We start from the raw sequence: 13,859 nt of genomic DNA on the forward strand, positions 1-13,859 counted from the left end.
TACTGACAAAAGTGCTAGAGTAGACATACCCTTTCAATCATGATTCAGTAACTCAGCCAGGTCTATTCTAGGAGTGGGTGGGTGAGGTTCTGTGGCCTACAATATGTAGATCATGGTGGTCCCTTCTGACCTTAAAGTCTGCGAGTCTATGAATAGCAATGTAAAGTTAGTAAACATTTTCAAGTACCCTTTTCCCATATCAGGTTTCTCATTTTAGCTACAAGAACTATCTTTTTTAAAATAAATGCTATTTGTTATTTGTGATACAAACAATGCCAACTTCTTTGTATAGGAAACAAAGATGCTGAATGTGCAGATAAGGGAGCAGCAAGTAAGTCAAAAGATTCTGCGTATATATCTCAAGTAAGTTAAACATTTTTCTTGTTTAACTAGTTATTTTTTTTAGAATAATGAGATTACTCTGCCTGAAATGAGACTACTGGCAAGAACAAGGAGAGCAGGATTTAGTCCTTGGTTTTTACAGCCTTCAATACAATCATTTATCTGCACATTAAAGACTTTTTTTTCAATTTTAAAATGATATGTTCCTCCAATATCCAAGTCACCCCTAAAGATAGCTTAAGTTCACTACATATCCTCCAAGATGTGACAATTTTTGAATTAACATACTCATGATACTTGTAAAAAGTAGAGCTTTCTGTCAGGGCAAGAAAGTTTTTGGATAGTGGTCAGATCGCTATGAAATACCATGCATTCTTTCGGCACAGTCAGCTTGTTCGTGACTCTAGGACCTCAATGAAATGACTTACTTCTATAGTTTTGTCAGGGAGGAGAAAACGTGGTTACTATAATATAGGAGTGTCCCTGAGATTCTGTTTTGTGGCTGATTGAACAAAGGAGTTGTTGCTGTAGCAAGCAAGCTTTAGTGTCTTCTTTTGTTTTGGATTATTAAAGATTAGTCCTCCTGGAGGGAATTTTTACTGAAAGCCATATCAGCTGGTAGTGAAAATTGTGCGTTTTATATCTATAAGAGCTCTGAACCTTTCTGTTATAAAATTTTTCTTCAGGAGGCTATGGGCTTTTTGTTGCACAATGAATTTCAGGTGGCTGAATAAAGAACTTTTATTAAGAAACCAGGGACTTCTTTGGTTGGTTGGTTGGTTGTTTTTTAGAAACAACAAGTGGGCCAACATTAACTTGTGAAATTTTCTGGTACATGTTTGTGGATTTTGGTATTAATTAAAGTCACTAAATAATTAGAGTGTTACCTAATATGAACCTATTTTGATTTATTACTGTATTTGTATTATGGTAGAGATGTGCTACATTCAGATTGCCATTGCACTAATAGTTTGGGAATTAATTGTATACAGAGCCTGGTTCAAATAAGGTGGTAGAATGAGGTACAAATTATATTTCCATATAACAGTTGATTTCTCTGCGCAATACAGGAAATTTACCTGGTGTAAGGACAGATGGTGATACTTCCTTGTTCCTTTTGCTGCATGAAGGCCATTTATTTTCTACAGAGGGTAGATGTTGAGAGGATGCACTGATTCATCACATACCTCAATCATTCTGCCTATATGCCCCTTCCTCAGCCAGCACTAGCCAATTTTGGGGCTATACTGACTCCTATAGTCCCGCAGCTGAGTGGTGCTTGTGGCAGCTTTCAGCCACTTCAACCTCTTCCCAGAAACTTTCTATCTTGGGACCCCTGTATCTACACTGGCAGAAGCTCAGAAGCTGTCCTATAAAATAAGATATTCAACATTTTTGTCCTTTCTACTTCATTATGTACAGACACATCACAGTGGCACCTAGAAGCCAGTGCTTAATTTGTGCCAGAGCTTGCCAGGGCTGAGCCCTGGCACCTCTAGGTGTGGCAGATCATAGCCTGGTGCCTCTGGGCTTGCCACATCAGTTATGAGAGTAAAAAAATTGCTTGAGCCCCAGCACCTATTTGCTTGAGCCCTGGCTGGCACCTCTTTCATTACAAATTAAGCACTGCTAAAGGCCCCAGCTGAGATCAGGCCCCATTTTCCAGCCATGCCAGAAGAAAGACAGGAGGCAATGCATGTGGTTTAATTAGGTTGCAGCTTTATTCATTTAAAACATCTGGGCGCATTTGACAGTAAATTGTACAGTGCAGGTCATCATCATTTTCTTAATCATTGGCACATAATCCCCAACCTGGTACCCTGCCCACCCCTTGTCTGAGGCAAGAAAGGAGCTAAAAAAGAGGTGGGACATCTTCCCACTGTACCAGACATAAGAGCCCCAACCCGCGCTTACTCAGATCTCTTTACGGAGAATTCCCTTCAGATCCTCTTCTAGTCCCTTTTGTCCAATAACCATATTCTTTCCATAATGAGTACATGCCTTGGACCTCCACCATGAGTTTTACTTACTGAGATGAGACATTATAACTTATCCCCTCAACCCCAGCCCACCAGGTCCCAGAACCGCTGTGGGGAAGGCAAAAAAACGCATTTCGCCTCCTCCAATCACGAGGTGAGGGAAAAATTTCTTCCCCACCTCCAGAAAAAAAGGGTATCTAGCATAAGCACACAGCAGGTCCTGATGAAACATGGTCCCTAGGCAGATTTTATGGGTGGGTGCTACCAGCCCAATTCAGGTAAAAGAGAGCGTCTCCAGGGCTGCATTGGGTATAAATACCACCCTCATATACTCCTCCAGTCAGCAGATCTCCTGCCTGGTCCAGTCCTTTCCTGCTTGTCCCTGCTCTGTACAAGTAAACTTTCCTCCCTTTCTCCATCTTTGCTACTAGTTAGGTGGGGGACCCTAATGGGACAACAACCCTTTTATTTGAGACAGCTGGACAGGGACACACCACATCAAACTGAGATGAGCACATTGTGCTAGGCACTATACAAACACATAGTAAGAGACAGGTCCTGCCCTAAAGAGCTTGTAGTTTAAATACACAAGATACACCAAGGAAGTGAAATGACTTGTTTGAAGTCACACAGCAAGTCAGTGGCTAATCTAGATCTCCGGATTCCCAGTCCGTTGCTCTGTCCTCTAGCCCATATTGTATCCCCTGACTCCCTACAGTACCTTAACTATGTGGAGTTTGTGGCAGCTTTCTGCTATATGTAAAATCTCTCTTTCACACACATTAAATATAGCTTTATAAAATTGGTGCACATCAGCTTTTCGTCAAAGTGAATTACAATTTTTAAATATATATATTTTTAGAATTGCAAATAAACTGGAGTGAAACCCTAACCCTTCCCTGTTCCCACAAAGCTAGAGCAAATAGACTCTGTGCAGCCCATGTGAGTGAGAGTATGGGGCAGCTTCACAGACCCTGCACAGCTTCTCTATCATTGATTTCAATAGGAGCAGGATCCAGGACCGCTTTCTCTTGGCCTCATTTGATGCATATCCCTTTGTGGTGTGCTGTGTACAAGTGGTCACTTCTGCCATGTACAGAGGTTACAGAGCCCCATGCACCCCCATGCAGGGGAACAGCCATGTGCATGGGCAAATTTCACCCACTCAGAATAATTAATAATTAAGACATCTTCTACCAGATTAAACTAAAGTGCTAAATCCTCAGTTGTAATGGACAAAGTTGCTATAGTGAAAAGCAGCCACAGCCTCCATGGCACTAGATATGCTCTAGATCAAATAGGAATTATTTATGGAAGTTATATTGTCTGTGTAATGCAGGTCAGACTTGGTCCCTTCTGGCATTAGAACCTATGAATTTCACTGGGCTCTCTGGGAAGAGCCAGCACAATCTAGAAGAGCAAATAATGCTGCCTGTGAAGGAGGAATGGCCAGGTGGTGAAAGGATGTGCTGATTCAGTGTTTTGTACACAGATCTAAAAAACAAAAGAATTTGGTTGCTAAACACCAGGACTGCTTATTTCACTGAAACCACCACAGCCAGATAAAGGAGTATCCCATAGTCAAATATATATGTACTAACAACCATCCCCCAACCAAGTAATGATCATCCACAGGTTTCTGAATCCTTAAATTGCACAATCTAGACAAAGGTGGGGAAAACTGAACTTTAACTGTGTTAAACTACCAAGATTGCACTTTGCAACTTGTCATGGTAAAGCTCATTGAGTTTTCAGATAAATGCAATTTTTGCCTGAGTAAGGACTGTAGGATTTGGTTAATTAAGGACAGGCAGCAAAGGCCTCGATTCGTGGGAAAAGAGTTACATAGTAGAGGTCAGTTTAAGGATTCCAGGATTTGGCTTATTTAGTTAAATCAGGTTACTGAAACCCGGAGTGTGTTTGTACCTTTTTATTTCATAACCAATGTCCCATACAGTTATCACAGTAGAATTTTTGTAGTTGTTCCACTTGACTCTGTCTTCCAAATATAGGATTCCATTTATTGAGGTTCATAGATTCCAAGGACAGAAGGGACCAAGTCTGATCTCCAGTATAACTCAGGTCATAGAACTTCCCCAAAATAATTCCTTTTGACTAGACACTGCATTTTAAAAAGAAAATTCCAGTCTTGATTTAAAATTTGCCAGAGATTTAGATTCCACCATGACTATTGGTAAATTGCTCCAATGCTTAGTTACCCTCTCTGTTAAAAGTTTACACCTTATTTTCAGTCTCAATTTGTCTAGTGTCAACTTTCACCCATCAGAACTATGTTTTAAGTTCTAATAAAAGCTCTCATTTTGAGTGCTGCTTGTAGAGAAGGATCTCCTTTACAAAAATATCACCTGTGTCCTGGTGGAGATTTCCTGTTCAGAGTTCAAGTGTCCATTCTCATCTAACCTTTCCTTTGGGAAGAGAGAATCTCGGTGAACTGAAGTATGTTCTCATGGTGATGTCCCCTAATTCCACTAGAGAGTACTGAAAGGTTATCCCTTTCCACTGCTATTAAAAGCATTAAATCTAAATAGTTCCACTGTGAGAAATATAGTGATCTGTTGGAGATGGGTAAGGTTGAGGTGGCTCTTCCATTCTAAATCCCTATTTTCAGTCTTTTTATAAGTTTTCCCAGTTTCTTTTTGTGCTGCAATTTTTAATGTATGGTCTCAATCCAGCTGTGATTTTTTGTAAACCACATAGGTTAATATGCAAAGGTAACTATAGTGTGCATATGTAGTGGTGTTGGTCCCAGGATATTAAAGATACAAGGTGTGTGAGGTAATATCTTTTATTGGACCAACTTCTGTTGGTGACAGTGACAAGCTTTCGAGCCCTGTGTAAACTTGAAAGCTTGTCTCTCTCATCAACAGAAAGTGGTCCAATAAAAAATAAAATATATTAAAATTTTAGCAGTTTATTAAAGTCTTCCCTTATTTTTTATGAAATATTAAATTTTTACCTAAACAAAGGAGACAAAAATACAGTCAATATATTTATTGATAAAAGGACTATTGACATTTTGTAAAAGATGAAAATGCCATAAGCTTGTTTTTTATTATGTGACATTTCTTTTTAACAGAATGTACACACAGAGTGTTTTATTAAGTCAAGTGAGGATAATCCTGAAGCAACAGAAGGAAGTAGTGAACATTTTCTGCAAACCCCTGAAATGCCTTTATTTATAAGAACACCAAAATCTAATGGGAAGAAAGCCCAGTTCCCTAAAACTCCTCCTTTTGAATTGTAAGGTTTTAATTTTATTGATCTTTCATGAATCATGTGATGTTGATATGCATTTTATAAATATTTTGATTAATTTTTCTATGCAAAAACACACTTTTTTTCCTGCAAGACAGTGCTGAACAATGTTCGGGTTTTATTTAAATTATTATGATAGCAAATAGAATTTTGTTTTGGAGGGACGTTCATACTGAAGCAGACTTGAAAGAGAACATTTATACATTCAACAGTGTACTGGGCACTTATTCTTTGTTTTTCTTTTGCTTTATTTGGGGCATTGATGCCTAAATAAGGGCCTTTTCCCCCTTGATTTAAAATTTGCCAGAGATTTAGATTCCACCATGACTATTGGTAATCTAAAATGCTTCTTACTCTCTTTGATACTGAAGTGAAATCATAATCCTGCATTTATGATCTCACACTCTATTGCCATTGGGAAAACATAAATCTGATATTATTTCTTAACTACAGAATCTGCAGGAGAAAAAGATCTGCCTGTTTATGTAGCCAGAAATGGCACTGGCTTCTTTTGCTGCCATGTTAGATTTGAAATTCATGTCTAACTAGCTCTCCAGCACACTAAATCTTTTTCAGCATTATTGCTTTCCAAATAACTCTCTTGTTGAGGATTTGTGTATATGAGATTGTATTTGATTGCTTATTTTTTTGTTTTTTACTTCCAATTTCTTGCCACATATTTGTAACAAGTTTAAATGTTTCCCCGGTATGAAAGTCCTTCTGTTAAGGGATATTTTTACAGTATATTATTGATTTTAGTATTACAGCATTTATCTGTAAATAAGAACCAATGTTTGATCTTTTGCTCTGACTGGCTACAATGAGCTCACTCTGCTTCTCCTGGTGGAGAAAAGCTCCATAGACAGGGGTTATTTATGACTGTGGGAAACATTCAAAGGCTGAACGTTTTTTTTTAATCTAGTGAAAAAGTTGCTAGACTGTGTGTTTTTTCTTTCTTAAACTCTTTGCTTGGGGCATCCGTTCAGGGGGAGAAACATGTGACATGCTTAGAGTTGCCCTGTCTCAAAAAAGATGTATTGCAATTTGAAAAGGTTCAGAAAAGGGCAACAAAAATGATTAAGGACATGGAACGGTTTCCACATGAGGAGAGGTTAATAACACCGGGACTTTTCAGCTTAGAAAAGATACGACTAAGGGGGATATGATGGAGGTCTATAAAATCATGACTGGTGTGGAGAAAGTAGATAAGGAAGTGTTGTTTACTCCTTCTCATAACACAAGAACTAGGGGTCACCAAATGAAATTAATAGGCACCAGGCTTAAAACAAACAAAAGGAAGTATTTCTTCACACAGTGCAGTCAATCTGTGGAACTCTTTGCCAGAGGATGCTGTGAAGGCCAAGACTATAACAGGATTCAAAAAAGAACTAGATAAATTCATGGAGGATAGGTCCATCAATGGGTCCAGGTTCAGGAATGATGTCCCTAGCTTCTGTTTGTCAGAAGCTGGGAATGGGTGACAGGGAATGGATCACTTGATGATTACCTGTTCTGTTCATTCCCTTGGGGGGACCTGGCATTGGCCACTGTCAGAAGACAGGATACTGGGCTAGGTGGACCTTTGGTCTGACCCAGTATGGCTGTTCTTATGTTCTTATGAGTAATACTGTTACCTGCTTTGTGCTACAGGAAGCAATTGTTGGTGTAAGGGCCAGGAATTAATGCCTGGTTCTGATTTCACATAGGTGTAAATCAGGAGTAACTCTGTTAAGGTCAATGAAGTTACACCAATGTAAAACCATTGTGAGATCAGAATCAAACCCAGTGTACCTAGGGTCTTCTATTAAAACATAGGGAGACTCTGTTTTATAACTCTCAAGATAAAATGCTTTCTTAAAATGTTTCTTCCTTTCTTTCATTACAGGAGTCATAATTTAGGTTGTGAAGGACCAGCCCCCAAATCACCTGCTTTTTCTTTTCTTATGCCCTGTACCCAGAAGTCACCTGGCTTTAATTTATTTGACTCATCTATATTTGGAGCAGAAAATTTATCAGACCAGGTAATATTGAATCTTAAAGATATGATCTGTTGATTTTCTCAAAGTGAAGTATTCTTAGAAAACTTCATTGATTGCGTAAAAGGTTTCCAGCATCCTTTGTGTTCACTTACGTTGTCACTTGTTTACTAGCTTGTTTATTTTTATAAAATATAACCTTTGGCACTGCTTTTCTACTGCTAATTCCAGTACGAGAATTTCAGCTCAGGTATGAATTTTTTCTCGCTGGGGCTGGCCCTTGTGCATTTGGTACAATGGAAGGCAACAGGGCTCAGATTCTCAAAGGTATTTAGGTGCCTAATTCTGATGGAAATGAGGCACTTAAATACCTTTGAGAATCTTGGCCAAGGACCCTTCTGCAACTTTTGGCTCCTGAACAGGGAAAAGAGGAGATGGTTCCACTACTCTTCCCTTCCTTCAGCCTTCACTGTTGTGTCCCCCTCTTCCGTGCATAGCTCCAGTGCCAGCCTCTGCTTAGGTTTCCTAAGAGGCAGCAGAAGGAAATTGCTTTGATTCTTATCAACTTGAAAAACAGCAGTGAAAACTGACAGGACTTTGCAGGTACAAGCAAACAATGCATTAGTAACACTCAGTTCCAGTTTAGAAGGTTTACTTTGCAACCATATATTAGGGTTTTGGTTTTTTTAAAATTATTTTAAAGAAAGCTTAGTTTCTGCAGAAGGTGATATCATTTCCATGGGAAAGTTTCCTACTCATGCAGAGCAAATGGATTTTTCAAGCCCTGAATATGAATATGATGTCATCCCAAGTTATCTTTTGGTTGAGTTTCTGTTGTGTAGGCCCACTGCCATGTGTAAGCCTGGTTGATCTGGCTGGGGCAAAAAGGACATGGCTAGAACTCCATGGAGTACTTAGGCACTGGGAGCTGAACCAGCCCCCTGCTGCTCCCCAGGATGGAGAGTCGCAAATGTAGCATTGAGCCACTTTTACCTTCCTGTTCCCCATCTTCACACCTCAGCTGCATAGAGCATCTGAGGATTGATCCCCTCATGTTGTCTGGTCTATAGAACTTTTCAGAAGCCATATGGAAAGATTAGTAATTAATCGGAACATCTTTATAAGATGGCTTACAAGAGTAGTGAGTGCTTGTAGTGAGGGCTTACAAGAGTAGTGAGTGCTTGTGCTCGAACTTCATTTAACAGAAGAATTATAGAATTGTAGAACTGGAAGGGACCTTGAGACCATCTAGTCCAACCTCTGCACTCATGGCATGGAGATCAACAACTTTTTACTGCAGTAGCTCTTTGCAATGTAGGATATAGCTTCATACACCAAAGAGTAGTCATATAAAGGCTATCCAATAGGGTGACTTTAGATGCCATCTTTCTGAGAGTTATTGATTACTTTTTGGAATTAAAGATGGAATAATAATGACAATATTAGCCCTTTGCAGGCATATGCTGCCGGAATTAGAAGCTGGTCAAAAGTTGATTTTGGGACTGTAGTTTTACTGGTTACCACTGCAGTCGTTGAATCATCTGTAATCTTTAAATATTGACTGAAGAGGTAAAACACACTATTTTAATGTCTTTAAATGTAACAATTTAGCTAAATTAAAAACTTTAATCATTATGAAATTATGTAAAATTAATCAATACTTACATCAGTATTATAGTTTATATTGTAGTTTTCTCATCTGCTAAACATAATGGCTTCTATGTTTCAGACTGATGAAAGTTATTCTGCAGGAAATATAAACCCTATTTCCCCACACAAAGATATTGGTAAGCTTTGAAAGTGAAAAGTAGTTTTATATTTCATATTCATGTAATTGATAATTTAACTACATGTGGCTCTGTTCAAAAAGAGATCCCTGATGAATAGAAATGTTGTTCAATAATGATGCAATAGTAAAACTGTGACCCTGTAATTAGTGGCCCATTGTATATATGTGTATTTGAAACAGCACAAAATATGTCCCTGAATATTACATCAGAGCCACAAAAACTGGACAACATTTACATGAAGGAGGAGGCAAGAAGAAGTGGGAGGAGAGAGGGAGGCAGTGGAGGGGCAGGGGGAAGTCTGGCATTAGATGTACTTGGAACAATCCATGAGAGAGAACACCAAGGTGAAAGGAGCAATTCTGAGAGCTTTGTCACTCATTAAAAAACCTCATTTCTGTCCTATTAAATGTTAAACAGCCATAGCACAGCTAATGCCTATGGGTTACCCCAAGGCTTCCACTTAATTGTAAGTGCACGTTGGTTCTGTTAATAACATTTTGGGTTATCAATGTAAGAAGGAGAAGTTGTGTATCTTTGGGCATCTCTAAAGTACAAGTAATGTTTCCATCTTGTTAGTGAAATGCTTGGACCTGACTCTGCTTTCACTTCCTTCTGTTTAAATCAATGTAAAATTGAAGTGAATGAGAGGAAAATCAGCCCCTCTGGGCCAGGTCCTCAACTGGTGTAAATCAGCATTGCTCCAGTGAAATCAAGGGTGCTATTCTGATTTGTACCCTCTTGTTAACATCCTGCCCTCACTGAAGTCAATGGAAGCTTTGTGCCAGGATTTCACCCTCTGTCTCTCTATAACCTCATAGTTGGGAATTATACTCTCATCTCATTTGGAGCACTAGAACTTCAAAGGCCAGTCATTATCTGTTAGAATATAGCGAAGCAAGTATATATAATTATATACATATGTATGATACAAGCTCATCTTTATCACATTTCTGTATGTGCAGGGGTCCCCTTCACCAGTCCTCAGCAATCCCTCTTGCTAGTGACAGGTGCGTCAGACTTGGGCTGGGGAGCACATTTGGGAGACCTCAGAATACAAGGCCTCTGGTCTCAGGCGGATCTCGCGCTACACATCAATGTCAGAGAGCTAAGAGAAGTGCACCTGACATGCCACACTTTCAGAGCCCACCTAGCAGGGAGATGTATATCAGTCATGACAGACAACACCACAGTGGTGTTTTATATCAACAAACAGGGGGGGTGCATGCTCCTCTCCCCTCTTCCAGGAAGCCCTCATTCTGTGGGACTTCTGTATAGAGGACTCCATATACCTGCAAGCATCGTACCTCCCTTGATTCCAGAACAAGTTGGCGGACCATCTGAGCAGGTTGTTCCACGGCCACAAGTGGTCCCTTCACCCGGACGTAGTGAACTCAATCTTAGAATATCATAGAATCATAGAATAGTGGGGCTTTTCATTTTGTGACCACTTTGTAAGAAAAGAGATCGTTTTACAGAACACCTCCCCTCTCAACACCCAATCCCTCTAAAGCTTGTCTCAAAATATTTCATTCTGTGGACCATCAGGAAGAGCTCTATAGAACGCCATGAAAGACTCTAATCAATTAGATGCAACTGTCTTGCTAGCCTTCATTGAATACAGTGTCTCGGTAATGGGAGCTCCATTTCTAATGCATGAATAAACATGCCATTGTATGCTGATATTCAACAGGATGTTAAAATACAGTACATTATTTCAGAAATACAGTCAATTGCAGTTGTCTTAAAATAAGATTTCATCTAATTTAACAGATTAATTAAAATATGTATTCCCTCTAGGAAGCTTATTTGGGAAATCGGAAAATGAAGATGTATTTACATTTTCCTTTCCATCAGAGTCGTCTTCTCATGCATATGGGGAAGGAAAAGATGACTTCAGCTTTCCATTTGCATTTGGACAGGATCAGAGATCATCACATTCTTCCTCTCTGAAAGGTTTTCACTCTTCATCACAAAATACAAAGCCATTTACACTCTTTTGAATAGATTTCTTGACTTTCTTTTGAATATTTTTGCTGCTTAGCCTTGACCCTTGTTTTCAGCAACTTAAGAAAAATTCATAACATTTCACTTCTCTGTCATTTAATGTAAGGTGACATTACTGTACTTGCATCAAGAGCATTTAAATATTCTCCACTGATCATACATGCTCTTAGATGTTTTTATTTTTTTTATCACTTTAATGATTTAATGTATTGTTTGCATGAAACCTTTTGATAAGCTCTCCTTTAACCTGCACACGTTAACATAAACAGAAAAAATATCAATGGCAATAGCATATTCCGTTTATTCAGTACCTCTTACTGAATATTAAACCTCCGTGTTGAATACATTAAATGTATGATATCAAAAAATGGAGGCTGGTTTTGGTGTCAGTAATAGCAACAGAACACTTGTTGTCAGTGGTATAAATACTGTTTTGTATGGTTTTAGTTAACTCATTTATTGTAAAAAAAAATAACCATTTTACTGCAGCATTAAACAGTGTTTGAATTTGTTTATTGGGTTAAATACAGCATTCAGAAATTGGCTGATTGTCTCATTTAAAGTAAAAATTTACACATTTTTAAAATAAACTTGTTTGTCAATTACCGTATATGTTTTTGTGAATGAGTGTTTTAGTCAACTTTGCAAACTGAAATAATTCTGTAATTAGAGTATTTGATATTTTGGCCAGAATGCACAAAAGGAGTTAGGTGCCTAAATCCCAGTTTTGGTACCACTGTGATGCACAAAACACCCACTTAAACCCCAGAGCAATTCACAAACCCAGGGAAGACAGGCATTCAGCCACCTAAGTTGTGTGTGAAGTTTGATGATTATTTAAGTATTTATCCACAGTGGAACAGTTGTTGGGCCAGAAAGAGAGAGAATGACTGGGTAGCCCAGTGGTTAGGGTACCCACCTGTGAGGTGGACACCCAGGGTCCAGTTATCCTGCTCCACACACTCTTTCATTATTTTTCCACAGTGGAACAGTTTCAACAGGAGAGACTGATGCAGTCCCACATCAGAATATTCCATAGCTCAGTTGTCTGAGCACTCTCCTGAGATGTGGAAGACCCCTTTTCAAATCCTTGCTGCCCCTCTGGCAGAGAGGGGGGAACTGAACCTGCATTTCCTACATCCCAGTTGAGTGCTCGAACCATTGGGCTATAAGTTGGGTAGCAGCACCACCTTGTCCAGTGATCATATTTTGAATGAGACCTGGTAGGCACCCTCTCAGCACACCTATGGGAGTGGGCCCAGCACACAAGATAGGCATTCATCTGCCTGCCTTCCCCCAGTTTGTGGATCGCTCTGGAGCTTAGCTGGGAGATAGACATCTGGACACCTAGAGTTAGGCAGCTGTGTGCATGCCCAGAATCAGTTAGGTGCTGAGGGAATTTTTACCCTGAAAATATAGGCACCAAGTGAGTTTAGGTGCCTACAGAGTTCAGTGGGAGTTTTGTGGATTGCAGTGGAGCCTAAAACTGGAACTTAGTGCCTTAATACCTTTGTGGTGTGGGGCCCAAATGATGTAGGCCTGATCTGTCTCAGAACTCTCTTTCTGACCCACCATCCAATCAGTACTTATCGGGAACACTTAAGGTAAGGGTGAGATTTGAGGGAGCTGGAGTTAGGTCATTGTAGATAGAAAGCTTTGGAATATGCTACAGCCAGAAAGTCTCCTAAGTCCAATACTGGCCACATCTAGAAAGCCTTGCAAAATGTACCTATTTGTCTAGTTATTCCATAATTGACTCTTGGTTTCCTCTGTCATCTACTCTCTCAATGTCATCCTTGTCTCTATCTTTTTAAAGTTGCGTCCCTGGAAGTGGAGGAAAGAGGGGTGGTGTTATAGAATATTAGTTACATACATGGGAATTGTTTTTTGTCTCAGTGTAAGCAATGTACAGTGCTCCTAGACATGGGTATGTCTGCACTGCAATTAGACATTTGCAGCTGGCCTGTGACAGCTGATTTGGGCTCCCAGGGTTCAGGCTGCAGGGCTGTTTAATTGCGGTGTAGACATTCCAGCTTGTGCTGCAGACTGAGATCTGGGACCCTCCCACCTCGCAGGATCTTAGAGCCCAGACCCCAGCCCAAGCCTGGACATCTACACTGCAGTTGAACAGCCCCTTAGTCTGAGCCAGCTGGCACGGGCCAGCTGTTGGTTTTTAATTGACATACCCTATAATGAAAAGCACCATATCAATGCCTGTAATGGATACTATTAGCCAAATTCTCTGCAGGTGTAAAGTGGTATAACTCCATTGACTTCACTGAACCTGTGCCAATTTACATCCGTCGGGGACCTAACTTTATATTTCAGTTGTTTTTTAACTGTTAGTGGCTGTCTGAGGTTTTACTTTGTGCCCATCAACATAGAACCTACGCACTGTTAAATACTTTCTCTCTTCCAAAGGAAACATTTAATAAAACTAAGCAGCACACATAAGTCCAACAAAATGTTAATAAATATCAGGGTATTTAGCT

General features: G+C 39.6%; 1 protein-coding gene across 1 annotated transcript in view; it reads left to right on the plus strand.

Moving 5' to 3' along the window:
• C6H14orf39 (chromosome 6 C14orf39 homolog) overlaps positions 1 to 11,363 on the plus strand; it is a 54,808-nt gene extending 43,445 nt beyond the window's left edge. The window contains exons 7-11 of the mRNA XM_078853449.1: positions 293 to 363; positions 5,419 to 5,582; positions 7,483 to 7,618; positions 9,303 to 9,360; positions 11,161 to 11,363. Coding sequence (XP_078709575.1) covers positions 293 to 363; positions 5,419 to 5,582; positions 7,483 to 7,618; positions 9,303 to 9,360; positions 11,161 to 11,363 — 632 coding nt within the window. The remainder of the gene's footprint in view (positions 1 to 292; positions 364 to 5,418; positions 5,583 to 7,482; positions 7,619 to 9,302; positions 9,361 to 11,160) is intronic.
• Positions 11,364 to 13,859: the final 2,496 nt, after the last annotated feature.

Source organism: Lepidochelys kempii, chromosome 6 (assembly GCF_965140285.1).
Source record: "Lepidochelys kempii isolate rLepKem1 chromosome 6, rLepKem1.hap1, whole genome shotgun sequence".
Lineage (NCBI taxonomy): Eukaryota > Metazoa > Chordata > Testudines > Cheloniidae > Lepidochelys > Lepidochelys kempii.